The 20,106-nt window shown below is 52.9% G+C and overlaps 1 protein-coding gene across 1 annotated transcript in view; it reads left to right on the top strand.

The window, feature by feature from the left end:
- Positions 1–3,115: 3,115 nt before the first annotated feature.
- Positions 3,116–20,106, top strand: part of ADGRA2 (adhesion G protein-coupled receptor A2) — a 116,442-nt gene continuing 99,451 nt past the window's right edge. The window contains exon 1 of the mRNA XM_065399020.1: positions 3,116–3,354. Coding sequence (XP_065255092.1) covers positions 3,116–3,354 — 239 coding nt within the window. The remainder of the gene's footprint in view (positions 3,355–20,106) is intronic.

Below are 20,106 nucleotides of genomic sequence, written 5' to 3'. Positions count from 1 at the left end.
AAGCACAGGGCCCTACCCACTTGCAATACACTGTACAGCTTGACTGACCATTCATAAAACCTTTCCCAGCCTCAGGATCCAGGGTGCGTGCTCATTGGCCCTGCCTGAGCTCTGCTCGCTCAGGGGGGGAAGGGTGTTCACGTGCCATATTAGAATAACCCCTCCCAGGCTGACTAGGGCAAACACCAATTAAGTCCTGTTGTCAATTTAATGGGGGACAAATAGGATGTTGGTTTCCAAGGAGAGTATAACTGGCTGGACCTTGTTGGTCTCTAGTGCTAGAGTTCACTAGCACTTGGCTAGGTGCTGAAAGCAGACAAGAAAGGCTTGGGGGCCCCTTGTAGCATCTCCTGTTAAAGAGGTGGGTTCACTATGAAACCTGGTTCTACAGAAATCATTCCCTCTGCCAGCTCTGCCTCCCTGGAGCAATGTCTGTTGACGGGCTGGGGCACTGCAGCTGCACTTTGCTCCTTTCAGTGCGTTTAGCTGTGCTTGCATTCTGTTCCGGTTTCGCAGTAGCAGGTTCATTATAGTAACACTACATTTACCTAGCTTCTGCTACCCGAGGAGTTCAATGCACTTTGCTGCTATTAATTTAGAATGACTGTCCCCAGTGAGGTAGGTCAATATCGCCATTTTACAGATGTGGAGACTAAGAGCGGTTAGGGGGCCAATGCTGAAAGGTGCTGAGTGCTTTCTGGGTCCTTCTGCCTGCTTCATTGGCTTCTTGCCATTCCTGATCATCTGAAACACACTGTGCCAGCTGGGGTTATGCATCTAAAGAGCTATGCTAAAAACCCACCTGCCTGTGCCCCCAAAGTGAAAATGCCTATGCAAGCAGCTTGGGCCTTTGTGCTGCTGTGAGTCCCACTCCCCTACCCCACCCCTGCAGCGAGCCGCTCTTCAAACAGCCCACAGCAGGGATCTGTGTAAGGAAAGGAAGGAATAAAATTTCTCTCTCCTTCAGGAGGGATTAGTGGGCCCTGGGAGAAGTCATAGTTGCAGAGACCTCTTTCCCCAGCCCTGACTCCCTCCTCTCTCATGTTGGGGCTCTTCAAGAGTTCATTGCCCTCTTTTGATCCCTTTTCATTTGAAACACCAGTGGGCTATGGCTGCAGAAAGCACACGCCCCCTGTACTGGGAGATGAGGGGGAACCACCAAGCCAGCCTCCACCAGTGGGACACAGGGTGCAGGGCCAGGATGAACAATATGGAAGTTAGCATGAAAACCATTGAAAATAGTTTCAAGCAAATAGAAGCTTGAAAGAATGCAGTATGGAGGCCAAGAGGGGCTGACCATGAAGTGAACTGCGGAAATGCCTTTCAGTTCTTATTTCCCAGCATGTGGTACCCTTCACTATACTGCCTTCAGTCCACATGCACCATCACTTTTGTGCTGTGTTTGTACAGCACCTACCACAATGGGGAACTGGGCCTCGCAGGCGCTACTGTAGTACCTGTGAAGAATAGCAACAGGACATTCACACAGATTATGGGCACTGTGGCTTCGCTGCCTACACTTAAGCATCTCAGTCTGGCTATAGACACTTAGACAAGTGATCTGATTCGCAAGGTGTTGAGCACGCCAGAAGCTCTCCAGCCACCTCTCAGCCACATTGGCATGCAACTAGAAAACAGGCCTGAGGAGGAAAATGGGAGTGAAGCAGGAAAAGGGACCCTGCTGGATAAGGCATGTGGGGCTGAGTGGGAAGCCAGGCAGAAGGGTGTGGGGATGGCTGTGTTACAGGACTTGAGCCAGTTGGAATGGAAGAGGGAGCAGTGGTTGTCAGACTCCCCAAGATGGTACAATAGCCCAATAAGAGAGATTGCCTGAATCTTTGGTGCCACCAATGCCTGCTTCACGCTACAGGCCCTATCACAAACTACATCATTCATCTTCAGCTCAACCCATGGCTACACCAGCGTCCTGGAAGGCTGCACTGTCACTGACTTGTGGCCCATTGGCTCGGTTCTTCTGTCTCCTGGGCAGATGGATGGGCTCTCCACCTTGCTAGGTGGTAACCTGCCAGATGCTGTGCCAGGATGTGGTTCATCTGATATCCAGGCTCCAACAGTGGCCTACAGGATGGACAAACTGGCCCGAAGGTTGCTATACAGGAGCAGATGCTGCCCTCCCCAAACTTTGCAGATACAGAATGTCTCCTCCAAGGGAAAACTGTCCTCCTGACTCCAGCTCTGACCCAGCCCCAGCAGTCAAGGCAGGGGTGAGGGTGACAGTGCTCCTGGGGTGAGGGAGCCAGAGTGCTATTAACACACTGCCCACCCACTCCTGGGTTTAGACTCAGAGCGGGGGCAGGTCTGGCTGGGGGGCTTACACACCGCCCAAGGGCTGCGTCCTCCAGGAGCACAGGGTGTGTGGGGAAGGTTCCCGCTCCCTCCAGGCGCTCAGGGTGGGCACCTTCAGCAGCCCCCTCGCAGCTCAGTGGGACTGGTGGGGGAGGACGTCGGGGACCCCGGGGAAGAGCCCTGGGAGGGCGGGTGCCGCGGGGGCAGTACGCGCAAGGGGCCCGAGATGTGGCAGGGGCGCACGTAGTCGGGGAGCGCTGGGGCGCAGTAGGGAGCGCAGGAACCCCGGAGGTTTGGAGGGGGCGCGCACGGGACTTAGGGGTGAGGGCAGAGCCCAGGGGCTCGGGGGGAGCGCACGGAGCTCGGTGGGCTGAAGTGGGGGGGGGGACAGGCGAGTAGGGGCCGGGCTGGGCGCGCCCGAAGCAGGGAGGCGCTAGGGCCCCGCAGCCGGGCCTGGCGGAGCAGGGGAGGGACCCGAGCGGCAGCCGCAGAAACCGCTAGGTCCCATCCCGAGCGCAACAGCCGGACACTTCCCCGCCGGCAGCCGCGGAGCCAGAGACCCCCCCAACCATGCCGCGGGCTGCGCAGGGCACCGGGCAGTCGCGGGAGGCAGCCAGGCGCCGGGGCGGCTCCGGGGGGGCGTGAGGGCGGAGCACCCCTGGGAAGGAGCCGGGACCCTGCACATGGCTGCGCCCGGGACCTGGCTCTAGGGGGCCCGCACCCCTGTGCGCCCAGGGCCCTTCCTCCAGCGTAGCCCCGGCTGGGGGCAGCGTCTTGTGGCTCGGGGGCGCCCGGCGAGGATGGGCTGATGGGCTCGGGGCCGCCCCGCAGGATGCGCTGCGCGGCCGGGCTGCTCTGCCTGGCCGCCTGGCTGTGCGCGGGGGGCGCCCGCAGCTGCCCCGCGCAGACCCCACGCTGCAAGTGCGTGGGGGAACGGCCCAAGGGGCTGGGCCTGCCCGGCGCGGCCCGCAGGAAGGTGATCTGCAGCGACCAGGAGCTGCCGGAGCCGCCGGACCCCCGCCTGCTGCCCAACACCACGGTCACCCTGTGAGTAGCGAGCGCGGGAGCGCTGCGGGCGGGCGGCGACAGCGCCGAGTCCCGGCTGCCGGGACCCCCTCTCCCCCCACGGCACCCAACAGCACCTGGTTCCCAGTGTCTGATCCAGCACCCACCGTCCGTCCTCCTAACAGCTCCTGGTTCCCGCTGCCTGGTCCAGCACCCGCTGCCCTCCATCTGGTCCCCCCAGCACCCATTTGGTCCCTCCAGCACGCACCGTCCGTACCCCTAACAGCTGTGGACTCCCCCTGCCTGCCCCCAGCATGATCCCCCCCAATACCTGCTCTCTATGCACCCAGAATGACTCTCCCTGCCAACCCCACATCGAGTGTGCCCCTCTCTACTTGCCCCCCAGCACCCACCATCCCCCTAACACAGGGGTTCTCAAACTGGGGTTCAGGACCCCTCAGGGGGTCACGAGGTTATTACATGGGGGGTCGTGAGTTTTCAGCCTCTACCTTAAGCCCCGCTTTGCATCCAGCATCTATAATGGTGTTAAATATATTAAAAAGTGTTTTTAATTTATAAGGGGGGTCGCACTCAGAGGTTTTCTATGTGAAAGGGGTCCCAGTACAAAAGTTTGAGAACTACTGCCCTAACAGCCACCGATCTCTCCTGCCTGCCCCCAGCACCTACCCTGATTCCCCCTACCTGCCCATACACACCCAGAATGACTTCCCTGCCTACCCCTGTGCCTCTCTCTGCATTCCCCCAACACCTCACCCAGTGCCTCCCAGTGACTGCTCCTAACAACCCCAAAGTTTTCCTTCTGCTAGTCCCTTCGCTTTCCCCCACCACCACTCTCACATACAACTCCCTTTTTTCCTCCAGTCACTTCGCTTCCCTTAGGCCAGACGCTTTCCCTGTGTGCAAACTCCGATGGGCTGTTGGAATCCAGGGCCCAGCGCTCCCTGGCCAGAGGGGACGGTGGGAAGTGTTGTTTGTTTGTTGAGGGCTGTAAGCAGGCGCCGCTTCCAAACCACATAATGACCGGGCCAGGCCCCTGCCTGGGGGGGACAGCGGGGGAGATGGGGGGGCTGAGAGTTCAGGCACGTGATTGGGATGATGATGGCTTCGGTTGCAGGACCAGGGCCCACTGGCGCTGGAGGTGAGGTGAATCGAGGAGGCTGTGCGTGGGAGCCTTGCACACGGAGACCTTGTCTGTACAGTAGTAGAAGTGATTTCCTAGGATCTCCCATCGTCGCAGCTGAGCCCAGGGGGTGACAGTGGGAGCTGGTGCGGGCAAGGTTCTGTCAGCATTCTAGCCACCATGGGGTCTGAGTGCGCCCATTGGCAGAGTGTGCACCGGTGGGAAATATGCCTAAGCACAGCCAGGGCGTGGGGGGCCGTTCCTAGAACATCTGTGACGTGGAAGAAGGCATCAGGCAGGAAGAAAACCCACGGGCAGCAACTCAGGCTCCAACTGCGTCTTGGTCTTGGCGACTTCCAAGTGTGCCACTCTTGGTGCGCTCGTGGGGCCCAGTCTTGCAGCCTGTGCTCAGGCCAATAGTTCCACTGACTTTGTTAGCACCACTCACCAGAATAAGGTCTGTCCATTCTCAGCCCTGTTCGTATCAGGTCAGAGTCTTTAAGAAGACTGGAAGAATGGAAGTGGCTAGATAGGCAAGGTCACGACTGTAAAAAAATTCTCTTTGTGGGCCTGATCCAGAGTCCACTGAAGCTAGTGGAAAGAGGCCCATTGATTTCAGTGGGCCTTGAATCAGGATGGGTCCTGTTTCCTACTGGGCTTTATTAGCAAAAGTTCCTAGTGCAGGCCTGGCCTGAAAATATGGTGACCAGACAGCAAGTGTGAAAAATCAGAACCGGGGGTGGGGGGTAATAGGAGGTTATATAAGAAAAAGACCCAAAAATCGGGACTGTCCCTATAAAATCAGGACATCTGGTCACCCTACCTGAAAATCAGTGAAATCAGTTTCACTTTGGTTTATTGTCAGTTTCATTTCCACCTTTTCCTTTGGCAACATCTGGGGCTTTACACAGAGAGCTTTTGTTTGAAAACAACTGTTTCCACTGGAAATAATAAAGCGCAGGTTTCTTAAAATAGCTCCCCTCCCCTCAGTTTGATCTGGCAATGTAAAGTAGGGAAAGTTTTAAAAGTTCCATCTGTCTTTTCAGCGTAACACTTGATTTTCAGTGGTTTGTATGCACAGAAGAGGTCTCACAGTTGAAACTTGTCTTAAAAGTCCTCGGAACACCACTTTGTCATTTAAGGCAATGTTAATAATACTTTACGCTCATCTAGAGCCCGATCCTGCAAAGGCTTTTGCACTTGCTTAGCCATACAGGCAGTAAGCAGGGTTCACTGGGACTGCTCACAGGGTGTGATGTTAAGCATATGCATTGAGTCCCTGATCCTGCAAAGACTTAGGTGTGTGCTTCATTTTATGCATTGTGAATTGTCCTATTGAAGTCAACGGGACTATTTTGCAGTGCATAAAGTCAAGCACTTGCGTAAGTGTCTGTAGGACTGGGGCATGTTTTCTGAGCTCCAGCACATAGGCAGTGGAGCCATTTTTAAAAAGCCAAGCATGTTCTTGTTCTGTGTTTAACTCTTTGGATTTACACTTGCATACATTTTTGTTAAGGCTGTTAGTATTTATGGTGGTGTGCTTATCAGTTTGTTTGTTTTTTAATTACAAAAGAAGGGATTTTGTTTTTAAAGCCTTGACATGTGCCTGCAGTGGCTGTGCGGATCATTTGAGTTCAGAAAGGGTGGGGTTACTCTAGCAAGCAAGCCTACTGCGCCCCTGTGCCTGACCCATTTGGGGTTCTGTTGATAAAGTGCATTTTATCCCCCCGGCCATGTTTTAGCCTGTGCGCTAGCATACTTGACATCTTGGCTGAGATTTTCAAAAGCAAGTAGTGATTTCATGTGCCCAGCTTGTATCGCTTTAAAAGGGTCTGATTCTCAGAGTGTGGGTGTTCAGGGCTTTCTGAAAACCAGGTCCCTTTCAGAGATCTCAAGCTGGGTCCCTGAAAAATGAAGCATCCAGATTCTCTAGTGCTTTTTGGAAATCTTGGCCAGTGGGTGCGCCTGCGCGTGTGTACACATAGAATAACCTATTTTGGCAATGTGAAAATCTTCCCACAAAGACAACACTAAAGATGTAACTACGATAATACCAGTGTAAATAGTCCCAAAACAATAAAACCAGTGATTTTCATAATTAACAGTGATACCTGCCATATGTAATCCACTCTCTCCTTTAATTACCATCATACATAACTCAGAAATTCTGTTAAGACATCTGATCACTTTTCTCACTTCCCAGAGAAAACTGTTTTTTATTTTTATATTTGTTCAGTTTACATCCCTGCCTCTTCCAAATGTGCACTGGGGCCCTGATTCGGTAGTCCAGCCTTATTCAGCAAAACACACAAGCACATGCTTTGATGCTTTGCTGAACTGGGACTTGGATAAAGGACTTTATTAGCTGCTGCTGAAATGCTGTATAGGAGGAAAGAACCAAACTGCACTGAGTGGCGGGGATGGTGAAAGCAGAAAGGGCATTTTGAAGTCTGTCTTTCACTGAGTTAACATTGCTAGGTATTACTAATTTTCAGTAATTTGGCTCTTGGAGGGAGAAGCTTATTTGCTGATAGGGTCATATAGAGACAACACGCAATGCAAAGTAGCAAAGCCTGATGGACCATACAATGAACATTAAGGGGCACCACTCAAACCTGACATGAAACTGACAAACACAGGCAGAAAGCTACAAATATTCAGTGACCCCAGACTTTAGTGTCCAACACTAAACGTGATTTATTCTAAACCTTTTCCAGATGGAAAAATCAAAACCAGAGGCTTCTAGTTGATGAGCGGCCCGTTTAGATTACGAGGGCGTAGTGGCTTGGTCTTCCGTTGGATTTAAAGTAGGAAAGCAGCAGTTGGCCCTGGAGAGTCACAGGGCATCCGTTCCATTCTCTGTAGGTACTCACGCCGCTCTCATCACTGTTGTATCTGAACGCCTTCCAGTGCTGCATTAAGCAACGTGACTAATGTCTATTTCTCAATGAGTGGCACTGCTGAAAAAATTGTTGCACTTCAAACCCATTCTGAAGGATCTGACAGGGGGAAGATCTGTGGGCAAAGCTCCTGAGTAACTCCCCAGGAGAGACTCTTCAGATAAAGTTGTAGAGCAGCTGATTCTTCGTGGGAAATGTTTGGGTACATTTTGTTTAGAACAATAACACTTGGCACTTAAAAGTAGGGCCCTAATTCTGGTCGTCTTCAGGTCTGGCCAGAATACAGGGACACGTTAGGCCTGAACGACCAGCCCTAATTCTGGCTAGCTTCTGTGCCCAAGCAAGTTATTCCTGCCAGAAAGTGATGTAACCAGTATGGCACAGGGGTGCATGGGCCCTGGCCAGGGTGGTACGTGCTAAAACACATGGAGCATGCTCCCTGCCCCACCATGCGTCGCTCCTCTGCCATTCTGCCTGCCTGCGGACGTCGGGGGAGACCAGCGTGTTTGAGCTGCAGCCAGAGTGGGGAGCACCCATGCCTGTGCATGACCCGCAGGCAGAACACGGCCTGCGATGTTGTAAGAGCCCCGATGGTTTGTGTTTTGAGTTTCTCCCTCTTTTTTTCTTTTAAACCGCTAGGGGTGTTTGACGGAGCCAAGATCTTTGTGGCTTCAGAGTCTCAGCAGTCGCGGCTGCTTATTCACTCCTCAAGTGAGATTCCTCGCTGGTATCACAGTTCTCCCCGCCGCAGCCAGGGGGGAATAAGCAGCAGTGGCGGATAAGAGCCAGTGCATCCAAAATCCTGGTTCCATGTGAATGTGTCCAGTAATAGAAACCAGGGTTAGAGAGAACCAGGCACAGAGGCAGAGCCACCTCTAAAGCCTTCCATCAGGTGTTGGAGGGTTGACCTCCATGGATTAAACCCCAGCCTAGGCAGCCTCTTTCCATAGTGGCATGAGTGATGTGGATGAATCCATGTTTTGTGTTTTCCTGCCGTGTCTATAATGCATGGCTGATGCTCATGGAAAGCCTTCTGTTTAGAGAAAGTACAGCTCGTTTTCTCTTCATCCAGCCCCCCCCCCCCCCATGGGGATTGGTGCTACGCAGATAGATAGAAGCAAAACCAGTGAAATGGCAGCAGATGTTTAACTACAGAAATTAACTCCATGTGGTGGAGTGTCTCTGGCAAAGGAAGAGGCCTGATGTGCCGAGAACCGGGGATGCTGAGTGCTGGGGATTGTCTGCTCTGCCATTCGATTGAAGTCCTCACGTTGTGCCCGGGAGGCTCCACGCAGACCATTGCAACTCCAGGGGAGCCGCATGGCTAAGGGCTTGAGCCTGCAAGGTGCCCAGCACCCTCCAGTCCCATTGAAGGCTGTGGAAGTCGATATTGCTCAGTATCTTGCAGGGTCAAGTTTTAAATAGCCACAGCTGTCTTAGCACGACATTCTGCATGGCTTGGCTCCGTCCTCTTGCCAAAGCAACGCCGTCACCTGGAGTCAATTTCTAAGGAAATGGAACAGCTGCAGGTATGGGATGTTGTTGGCTCTGGTTAGAGCTTTTGTGCTTTGTTATTGCACAAAAAGCAATTTCTTCAGCGTGCAGCCATTAGAAACCTGCCTCTGCTAATGCTCTTCTCCAGCGCCCACGACCCAAGGGCATGCACGCTCATGTGCTGGGGGAAGTGTGCAAAGGGGGAAGGGGTATTAGGCCGCTAATATCCTAGTGCAGCCTGAACAAAAGCTTCCAGTTTGCACTTGTTTTTTGTTAGTCTCTAAGGTGCCACAAGTACTCCTGTTATTTTTGCGGATACAGACTAACACGGCTGCTACTCTGAAACTTGTTTATGTATGTCTCTCACCTGCCCTTGCATACATGCATGTATTGGTGCACACATACGTGTTTATATGTGCCGTGTGAGCTGGTCTGTGGCTTGTTTTGGGGTTTTTACAGCTACTCTGGTTGGCACAAAGAGCCATTATCCAAGCTGCAGCCTTGTGGATTAGTAATGGAAGAAACACCCTAAGCTTGCCAGACTGTTTTCCTTTCCTTAGGGACAGGGCTGGAGGGTTCCCTAAAATGCATTCTTCCTGCATGGGTCACTTATTTGAAATGGCCCAAGTGGTGGCTTTCCCAGAACTTCTCTAGGGAAACCGCTTGTCTGCTCAGGATGGTCCATGCCCACGTTACTATTGCAAATGTCGATAACTTTGGAAATAAAAATCTGGCTTCACAATTTGACTCCTGTGCATTAGATTCCAAGCAGGTGAGCCCAGTGAAGCAGAGTTTCTCTCTCTCCTCCCTGCCCTTTCTGGTACGGATGCATGAGCAGACTCTTTGAGGGTTTTGTGAGTGAGATCATCCAGGAGCCCTCAACCTTCTACCTCAGCCACAGGCATGAGCAACCAGACTTGATTGGTATTTGTGTATCAAAAACTGGGCTTCTAATGGCACCTCTTTTGCAACCGTAGTTTATGGCGTGAATGCCGCTGCTCTGGTATAAAGTCCAGCACACCCTTACGTGGGGTTCGGCTCAGTCTGGCCTCGCATCGCCCCATCTGGGGGATGTGGGTGAAGAAAGAATGCAGTTCTGCCTCTCATGCCACTTCTGATGTTCATCCAAAGGCGCTGCGAGGTGACGGGGCCCTTTCAGACCTGTATTAATAAGGTTTTAATTCCCACCCCCTCGGAATGACCTCTGTGCTAATAGCCTAATGGAAAAAGTACTGTATGCTTAACAAGACACAGATAGCCGTGTTAGGCCACAGCCAACCCTGCTGTTACACACGCAGGAGTCCAAACCTCTTCCAGATGTGGAATTCTAGAGCAGGCCTCATTTCTGCGCACAGCTTGATTGCACCAAAATTGCATATTGTCTGGGGGAATATAGGGTTTCGACTTATGACCAATTTCCAGTTCTACTTGAACTGCCCTGGCTGAGTCCTGTTTATCCTGGGCCTCGCAGATGGTTTCTTTCTGAAACCCTTTTCAGCCTCTTATTTGTTATTTATTGGGCTGCAGTTGTGGCAGCTTTTTTCCCCCTTCTCTCCCCTTCTTCTCTTTGAAAAAATCGTCTCCCAAAGGCAGAGGAACTCTGGCGGCTCGCACGTTGATTTAATCATGGCCAGGCTAGGGAACTGGAACTACGAAGATTGCACGGTACAGCACGTGTGGACGTGAGGGCTCCTTCTGCCGGCTTCCGCCTCTGCCTCCAGTGCCTGCCCAAGGTGTAAAGAGGACACGTCTGTGGAGCAGGCCAAAGTTGTTAGGCCCCTTTGAGGTGGGTGTGAGGAAGGCTGGTCTTTGGAGGAGGGGTACTGTATGTGTATTTGAACAAGCTTCCATTTTGTCAGGAAATGCCTTGGCCAGCAACTACCGTGACCCCTCTCTGAGATGAACCTCAGTGGGTCCTCTCACAGTCATCACGTCGTCCCCTGTATAGCAGAGACCACCTGCTCGAGATGGGGTTGCTGAGCGGCTCTGATCTCCGGGACACGTAACCGCTCGCCAATGGGTTTGAGTGCAAGCTGTTAGGCTCATGCTGGTGCCGCACAGAGTTCCCCTGCACAGAAGTGCCCAGAGAGTCATTTCCCTGCCTAGTTTTTCTGGTTTGAGTCTGGCCCAAGCTGGTAGTGACTGCAAGCTGTTCCCACCCGATGGCTCCTTTGTGCCTGTGTGAAACCACTTTGGTGGGTCTCGTCTCGTCTCCCAGAGGACGAGCGAAAATGCCATCACAGCTGGCACTAACTGCCCTCTGGTTGGCAAGCTTGCCAGCGGCGGTGAGGAGTCAATGAACCGGAGACAGTCTGAGACGCAGACAGACCCATAGTATGATTACAGACCGTACGGTGGTCTGTCACTAGAGGATCTGAAGAAGGATGGTCCAGTGCTTAGGACGTTAGCCTAGCACTTGGGAGATGTGGGTTCAAGTTCCTCCTCCACTGCTGAGGGCTGGGGAAAAGCAGAGAGGTGCAGAGGAGCATGGGGTTCAGACAGAGACATCCCTTAGGGGAGGATTTATTAACAGGGATACTCCGTATCCTAGTAAAGAGGGGAGGATGGACGTTGATAAAGTACAGATAGGAACTAAAGAGAAAGAAGTTAGATGAAAAAGAGTTCTATTCAATTGCATCACATGAAGGCAAACAACTAAATATTGACAAATATCATAAGTGCTTATGTACAAATGCTAGAAGTCTAAATACTAACATGGGTGACCTTGAGTGCCTGGTATTAAATGAGGCTATAGATATAACAGGCCTTGCAGACAGTTGGTGGAACGATGAATATCAATGGGACACGATAATACCAGGGTACAAAATATACGGGAATGACAGAGTAAGTCGCACTACATGGGAAAGAAAGCATAGAGTCAAATACAATAAAAATCTTAAATGACTCACACAGTACCATCGAATCTCTACAGACAGACATTCCATGCCTGAACAATAAGAGTGTAGCCGTAGGAATATACTATTGATCACCTGACCAGGATGGTAACTGTGATTGTGAAATGCTCAGGGAGATCAGAGAGGCTACAAAAACAAAAAACTCAACAATAATGGGGGATTTCAGCTATCTCTATGTTGACTGGGAACATGTCACTTCAGGACAGGATGCAGAGATAAAATTTCTAGACACCATTAATGACTGCTTCTTGGAGCAGCTAGTCCTGGAACCCACAAGGGGAGAGAGAATTCTTGATTTAGTCCTAAGTGACACACAGGATCCGTCCAAGAGGTGAATATAGCTGAACCACCTCTGTACCAGATGACTGGCAGATAGCTAATGTAATGACAATTTTTAAATGTGCTCCAGAGGCGATCCTGGCAATTACAGGCTGTTTCAGTATTGGGAAAATTGGTTGAAACTATAGTAAATAACAGAATTATTAGACACATAGATGTACACAATATTTTGGGGAAGAGTCAACATGCCTCTTATAAAGGGAAATCATGCCTCACCAATCTATTAGACTTCTTCGAGTGGGTCAAATAACATGTGGCCAAGGGTGACCCAGTGTGCATAGTGTACTTGGACTTTCGGAAAGCCTTTGACAAGGTCCTCACCAAAGGCTCTTAAGCAAAGTAAGCAGTGATAGGATAAAAGGGAAGGACCTCTAATGGATCAGGAACTGGTTAAAAGACAGGGAACAAAGGGTAGGAATAATTATCAGTTTTCACAGTAGAGAGAGGTAAATAGTGGGGTCCCCCAGGGATCTGTACTGGGACTTGTGCTGTTCAACATATTCATAAGTGATCTGGAAAAAGGGGTGAACACTGAGGTGGCAAAGTTTGCAGACAATACAAAATTACTGAAGATAATTAAGTCCACAGCTGACTGCGAAGAGTTACAAAGGGATCTCACAAAACTGGGTCACTGGGCAACAAAATGGCAGATGAAATTCAATGTTGATAAGTGCAAAGTAATGCACATTGGCAAACATAATCCCAACTATACATACAAAATGTTGGGGTCTAAATTAGCTGTTATCACTCACAAGAGATTTTGGGGTCAACCCAGATAGTTCTCTGAAAACATCCACTCAATGCGCAGCAGCAGACAAAAAAGCTAAATTTACATTAAAAACCACTAGGAAAGGGATAGATAATAAGACTGAAAATATCATAATGCCACAACACCAGAAAGGGCCAGGTTGAGCTACAGGCAGGGCCGGCTCCAGGCACCAGCTTACCAAGCAGGTGCTTGGGGTGGCCACTTCGGAGAGGGGCGGCACGTCCAGCTCTTCGGTGGCAATTCGGCAGACGGTCCCTCACCACTGCTCGGAGCGAAGGACCTCCCGCCGAATTGCTGCCGCAGATCGCGATCGGGGCTTTTTGTTTGTTTGTTTGTTTGGCTGCTTGGGGCGGCCAAAACCCTGGAGCCGGCCCTGGCTACAGGGGCTTTTGCTGCTGCTGGGTCCATCAGTGGGTGCTAGCACCTGAACAGGGGCTGAAAATGAGCGGTGTCAGAAACCAAACCACTGCCCAGGCCTCAGTTAGTGTGTTAGAGGGGGCAGGACAGCCCCTCTCTCTCTGCACAGTACATCAACCTGGCCACCTCCCCCAGAGACTCTCAGCTGACTGATCCATTCCAGCTCTTGTGAGCCAAGGTGCCAGGTATTTGGCTTCTGTGACGTGAACATTGGGAGGAGGCTGGGCCAGCAAATCATCAGCTGCCCCTTGGGGTGTGGTCCAGGCGAGGAGGAGGGCCTGCCTGTGCTCTCTCTGCTGGAAGGCCAGTCTCCCGGCATGCTGCTCACCCCGGACAAAGGGCCAGCGTGAGGCCTGGAGCGAGAGAACCTCTACGTCCAGCTCAGCCAGTTGTGGCGGGGTCCAGGGGAGCTCCTCTTCTCGCCAGCAGTAGGCTCTCCTGGGTGCTGATGTGAAGGGCATTTCTCCTCCAGCGCAGCGCCAGTTGGTGTTCACACACGGCTCCAGAGAAGTGGGAGAGGACTAGCAGCTAATGGCGCTTGTTTCCTTCAGTGCAGGGCGGATTATATTGATATTCCCAAGGTGACTCCCCAAGTGCCTTTGCTTGTTTACATCTCAGGTTCCCGGCAGCAGCCAGTGCAGTTCCTAGTGGCTCAGCTCGGGGCAGGCTCAGCCATCGGGCTCCGACCCGCTCGCTCTTCCACCTTGGGGCTTGTTGCAGCAATGCACAGGGCTGCTGCAGAGCGTGGCAAGGGGATTCCTGCTCCCCTAATGCACAGGCACTGCACTCGTGCTGGAGTAGCTGCTGGAAAGGGCTGAATCATTTGTTCTGTAGCCGTCAATGAAATCCCTCTAGCTGTAATCTAGTGCGTAATCCCTGGGTTGGATTGAAAAGGGGAGCTGGCTTGCCCCGTTCCAGCAGCATCTTGTGTCCATTTGTTCATTGTCCATCCGACTGAGCGAATGCCTCTGCTGCTTCCCTCTCTCATGGAGCTACGCCCTGCACGGGTCATGTTGCGTTTGCTGTCAGTCCCTGTGCGTGGCTCGCCCCAAAGTGGGATGCAGGCTGGTTAGGGCAAGAGCATCTCGGATGCAGGAGCTTGGCAGAGATGGGAGGAAGGGTTGATGTGTCAGGCTGGGGATCAGCCTCCCAAGGGGAAGCAGCGGCAGGTTCATTTCATGGGGCGTTTGGTCATAAGGTGATGCGCTGGGGAGCACGTGGTCGATAACAAGCCTTGCTGCAGCCTGCTGTAAGAGACCGAGCAGCACCCCGATAGTCCTCTAGCACCTCTTGAGTTCAGGGCTCGTGTAGCTAGTGGATTTCTTGCCCATCACTGTGAGTTCTACTTTGATCCACTTTGGCTGAAAATATTGGCTGTTCCTTATTTTACTGCTGTGTCCCACATAATTTAGAAACGACCTCATCCCTCTGGCAACGGCTGCACCAGGGCCGTTCCTAAGCCACCCTGGCCCTGCCTCGGTTCCGTCCTGTTAGGAGCTTCCAGGGACAGCTGCAGAGAGCAGCTGGCTTTGCCGTGGTGCTCTCCTCCCTCTCTCCCAAGAACTGCTGTGGCTCCGTCCGAGCTCCTGAAATGTGAGCTGGCAGCTGGCGCTTTGTGCTCCAGGTTTGTGTGGCAAAGGCAGTAAATTAAAGTGACGTTAAGGCCAAGCAAGGGGGCTCCGTAGGTCGCTCCGGACACCTGTTGCTGCCAACCAGGCCTGGCAAGCCTCAGGTGCCCAGGACAGGTCAGTGATGGGGTGGAGCGCGAGCCAGGCCAAACTGCTCAGACAGCACTTAGCCGCCGTCCATTCCTAGAGAGATCTCCTCCCTCTCCGCATGTCTCTGCAAGCATCCCTCAGTCCTACGCACACATGGGACTTTCCTGCACACGGTTTTATTCCTCTCTGAACCAGGAGGCGGTTTGCTTTTTGAAACAGGTGGGCAGTTAAACAGGAAGGCGTGCCCGAGGCCATCAAAGGCCTGACACAGGCAGACGTGAGTGTTTTTTCACTCCCCTCTGAACACAGTACTCAAAACCAAGGACTGTTGTCTTAGAATCAGCGGCAGGTGGGGTGGCTGCCTGCTTGCTGGCTGGTCCCAATCCTTTGCCAGCAATGGAGCAGGGAAGGGAATCTGAGAGCAGCACGGCATGGGCCATAGGGGCCGGGTGGGAGGCAAGACAGAGAACAAGGCCCATGCTCCAAGCACAGAACCTGTTGTGCAGTAAGAATTAGCATCCACTTGTCCTTCCCCAGCACTGGGGAGTTTGCCGAGGGTTGTGTGCCTGATCCAGCCGTCGGCATGTGTCAGCGCGGAGCTTTCTGCAGGGAGTGCTCTGCAAAGCAGCGTGTGAGAGGGACGGCTCGGGGGAGCCATGGGGCCTGAGAGCCGTCGGCATGGTGAAAGCTCCAGGCCATTTGCACCCCTGCTCCCCTACTCTTCTCCTTTGTTTTGTTCTTGTTCCTCACCTTCATTTCAACTCTTCCTCCTTCTGGGGGCATGAATGACATGGCCACTGATCCTGTTTTTATAGGGTCTGTTGATGAGACCGTCTAGGTTCCCCCTTCCCCACCCTCTTGCTCTAGGAGCTGCCCCAGCGCCACGCATTACTGCTTTCGCCTGAGGAATGAGCAGCTGTCCAAATGAGCCGTCCAGGCCTGAGCCTGGTGTAAACCTGCCTGCCACATCAAACCTGTTCGCTTCCTCCCCCAAATTGGGCACATCTGGATCACCTTTCCCTTAACGGGAGGCACAAGATGTAGGCGAGTGCTGCAGGGGCGGGAAAACACCTCGGCCCCTCTTAGCTGCTGGTTACTGGCTGGGCGGCAATGGGTGTCTTGGAGGTTGTGTTTTCCGCACAGGCGAGAACAAGACAGTGTTCAGCCATGGCTCTGTTTGTAATGCAGGCAGGGTCTAGGAGGGCAGACAAATGTCAGAGCATAGGGGACTGAAACACGTAATACTGTGCCCTTAGCATCCCCTTTCATCTCAGGCTGTCCGAGGGCTTTACTGTGAGCAGGGGGACTGAGCACTAGCGGTGAGGTGATCTCCCCAAGAGCACGCAGCAAGTCTGTTGCGGGAGAAGAACCCAGGAGTCCTGACTCAGGATGCTCTGCTCCACTCTCTGCTTCCTGGCATGGTTCATAAAGTGACACACACGAGTATGGAGCCATGCAGCCTCCCAGTGGGACGACCTCTGTCGGAGCTCTGAGCATGGTTGGATACCCAGTGCTGCCCGCTGTCCTTGTTTGATTGCGAGGTTTGAGATATTTGATTGCTTTTCTTAAAGCCCCATCTCCTGGAGTCAGGTGATTACATGAGAATCTCAACTTTCTTTTCTTTCTCTCTCTCTATCTCTCTCTCTCTTTTTTTTTTAAAGTAACTTTCTGACTTCCTTGGTTGTGGCAAAAAGCTGGAAAAGGTGAATCCTGAAGGCAAATAAGCCCCCAATCTGTATTGTTTTAAAAAAATCTCCTGGTTTTTCAGCCAATCTCCTGATTGTTTTGGCAATACTGGAAACCTCACAGCAGCGTGCCAATTCTCTGCTGGCGCAGGGAGCCCTCCCCTCCCCCCAGGTATCTGATGTGTCAGGGAGGTCTTACTGCCTGCGCCGTACTGGCCATTTCACACTCTCTCTGGGATTTTATTTTTCCTGTTCTAACAAAAGCAAGTGTTGGAACAATAATTTTCAGGCCTCCAAAATAGCCTGCTTTGACGTGAGCCTCAAGACAACGCCCTGGGCATGTCGCAGCGAAGGGAAGAGCCCCTGAGCCTGTGAAAACAAAGGGGGGAGCTGGCTGGGAGGTGAGGTCAGGGGGTGCCACTTGGTTATGCCCTGGCTGGGCGGCAGCCTGGATTTATTTGTCTGCCCCTGTTCATGATGAGGCCAATGGGATTTTAGCCCTTAGCTGTAGTGGCACCAGGGGACCCAGAGTGGGGTGCGGAGGTTTTTTGGCATTGGGTCCCTAGTTCAAGGCTAAACCCTAGTGACCTGTGGCTTCTGAGATGGAGGTAATGGCTTTCCACCCGTTTCAGATCATAATGGCCAACCTGCAGTTGGCAGTGTGTGCCCGTTTCTGCAGAGAGAGGCTCAGGAAGGAATGTGCCCTGGAGACAGGGCTCCCCTTTGGCCCACCAGCAGAGCTCATCCGTCCCGGTCGGGGGTAGCCTAGAGGAGTCAGTGTGCTGGGGGATATCCCTGCTGCTTACTGAGGCTTGTAACCTAGCACCTTTCACCCATGTGAAACCCGCATTTAGACCGTCCAGTGCAAACGGATAAGTTCTCCCCTCCCCCCTAGGAGTGGCCCGTAATGCATCAGCTCTCGAGCCATGTGCTTTAAATTAATGCACTTAGAAAGCAAAGCATAAATCCTCCCCCTCTATTACTGCGCTCCCATCGGATGGTATTTGCCTTTCTGCTGTACGTCTCCATCCTGCCGACCGCGCTCTGACCGAGGGGGGCTAGCATCTCGCCACCTCCTTTTTTGGTGGGGTCCGTAGGACGATTGTTGTTTTAGCCGCTCTGTTTCTGGAGCCGTTGTTTATCCAAGTGGATTCCAGCGGGCTTGAGAAAACAACCTGGCCTCTTTGCTTTTGGCTCCTCTTTCGTGATTTAAAAAAATCCCCCGTGTTGACGCTCGGCAGCGACTCGACGGTGCTGCAGCAGGACTCGGCACCCAGCAATTAAGTCCTATTAACTTCAAACCGCTGGACCCTCTCGGAGACTCTGCGCGACAGGTTTTTGACACAACCCCAAACACGCTCCACATTAGGGGGCGTCGAGTGTTGTACAAAAGCCGCAGCTCTCTGGGCTCGGAGGAATCCCTGACAGCCGCTACATCTGTGTCGAGTGCTCCTGGGTGTGACTCTGCGTGGACAGTGTTGTCTGCCCAGTGCCCTGAGCCCCCCTGAGCCCGCCTGCCACTGGGCTGCTGCCAGTTATTTCCATTTGACTCAATGCTTTAATTCCTAATCCCCGCATTGTCCAAAGAGACTTTTCCAGCCCTCGCTCAATTAGCCAATTAAAGTGTATAGTGTGGCTGCAGTGTGTTCCCAGGGTGGGGTGGCGAGAGCGGGGAAGGAGAAGCCATCCCACCCGCCTACTGTGTTAAATGCTAAATTTTGTCATGCTTATGGTGGTGTTGTTAGGTATTATTCACGTTGTATTAGTGCCAAGAGGCCCTGCTGAGATCTGGGCTCCTTATGCTGGGTGCTGAACAGACACATAATTCCTGCCCTGAAGAGTTTACAGTCTGAATGGACAAGACCAACACAAGGTGGGAGGGGAAACTGAGGCACAGAGGGGCCATGCCGTGCTCACAGTAGATGAGTGGCTGAGCTGGGGACTGAGACTCCCGGCCCAGTCCCCTGCCCACTGGACCATGCTGTGTCTCATGATAGAGGGTGGCTTGGCTTTTCAGGTGTCCAGTGCCTGGGCAGCTGGAGCTGTGGTGCCTCCCTTGTGATGCTGCTCTGTCTGCAGACTCCAAAACCTTAATATTTTCATTCCCTTGTCCCTTCTGAGCAGAGAGACCTGGTTCTTTCCACTCCCCCTGCACAGGAGATTAAAGTGTGAACGTGTTTAGCAAAAGGCCTTGTAAGTTGGAATCTCGTGAGTTAACGTTTGGTTGGGTGGCTTCCTGCACTCCCTGCTTTGAGGGTCCCCGTGACATCCCGAGCCAAAGCAGAGTCCCTGCCCTGGAGGAGGACTGTCCAGCTTTCATGGTCTGCCAAGCGTGTGTGTATGTGAGGAGCAGATGCAGCCAGCTGGGAGGAGAGAGACTCTGGGACCAGGCTGCACAGCCTGGGTGGGGAATGCGGGAAGGGGAACGGGGAGGGGGGAAGTCGCTTCCCTTGCTGAAGCTTCCTGGATGTTTCCGTCTCTGAAGTCTCCCCTGCCAATGCCCCCGTCCCTCCTCAATTTGCTCTGGAGCCTGCACTTAGTGCCACAGTTATTGGGTGGTTATCCATTGCTTGTCTCCACCTCGGAGAGGGGACAAGGAGGCTTTGGAAGCAGTTGAGGCTGGTCCCAGCCCGTGCACAGCTTCCCCTAACACCCTTCCTCTCTCCTGCTCCCTGCTTCGTTATGGAGCCAAACCATGGGGGGAGAGGGGGAGTCCTAAGTAAATAAACAAGACAAAGAATCAATAGCAGGAAAGGGTCTGGAAAGAGACGGCAGGAGCCCAGTCAAATGAGGCCCTGCAGCCCAGCATACAAAGTGTGGTTTCATTTTTCATCAGCACCCAATTCTGTGCAGAGGGGGCTGGCCTGGGATCCTTCCCTCCCACCCGGCCCCTCCAGACCTGCCAAGGGAAGCACGGCCCAGGGGACAGCGCATCCCACAGCAGCCTCGTCCTGCATGTCAGGAGAGTGCTGACTCGGTGCGCCCAGGTCCCTGCTGTCCTATCTGGTAACTGCCTGGAGGATGCAGCAGCCGGTTCTGTGCCAGGGCTCGCGTCTCCCTTCTCCTGGTGGGGACAGGCCAGTGAGAAGGGGGCAGTGCAGGAGGGGTCAGGCTGGCCTTCCCCCAACACTTGGTGCCCTGACCCCGTTCTGCCTTCGTGATCCAGGCCTGAGCTCTTGGGGGTAACTGGCAGCAGGAGGCTTTTTGCTTGGGGGCAGGGATAGAGGCAAAGTGACCCATCCTAAGTAAGAGTAGGAGCGTGAGTCCCTTTAAGGGCGGATGCTGGGTTTTCAGCTCCGGCGTTTCCACCACACTGGGATGGAGGCAGTGATTTCTTTGGGGGCTGGGGGAGCTGGGCAGGGTTGGGGTAATGAGACGAAGGGTGGTCCTGGGGTGAAGGCCCTGGGCAGGACTCA

This window comes from Emys orbicularis, chromosome 2, assembly GCF_028017835.1.
Source record: "Emys orbicularis isolate rEmyOrb1 chromosome 2, rEmyOrb1.hap1, whole genome shotgun sequence".
NCBI classification, from domain to species: domain Eukaryota; kingdom Metazoa; phylum Chordata; order Testudines; family Emydidae; genus Emys; species Emys orbicularis.
This window is presented reverse-complemented; position numbering and strand designations above follow the sequence as displayed.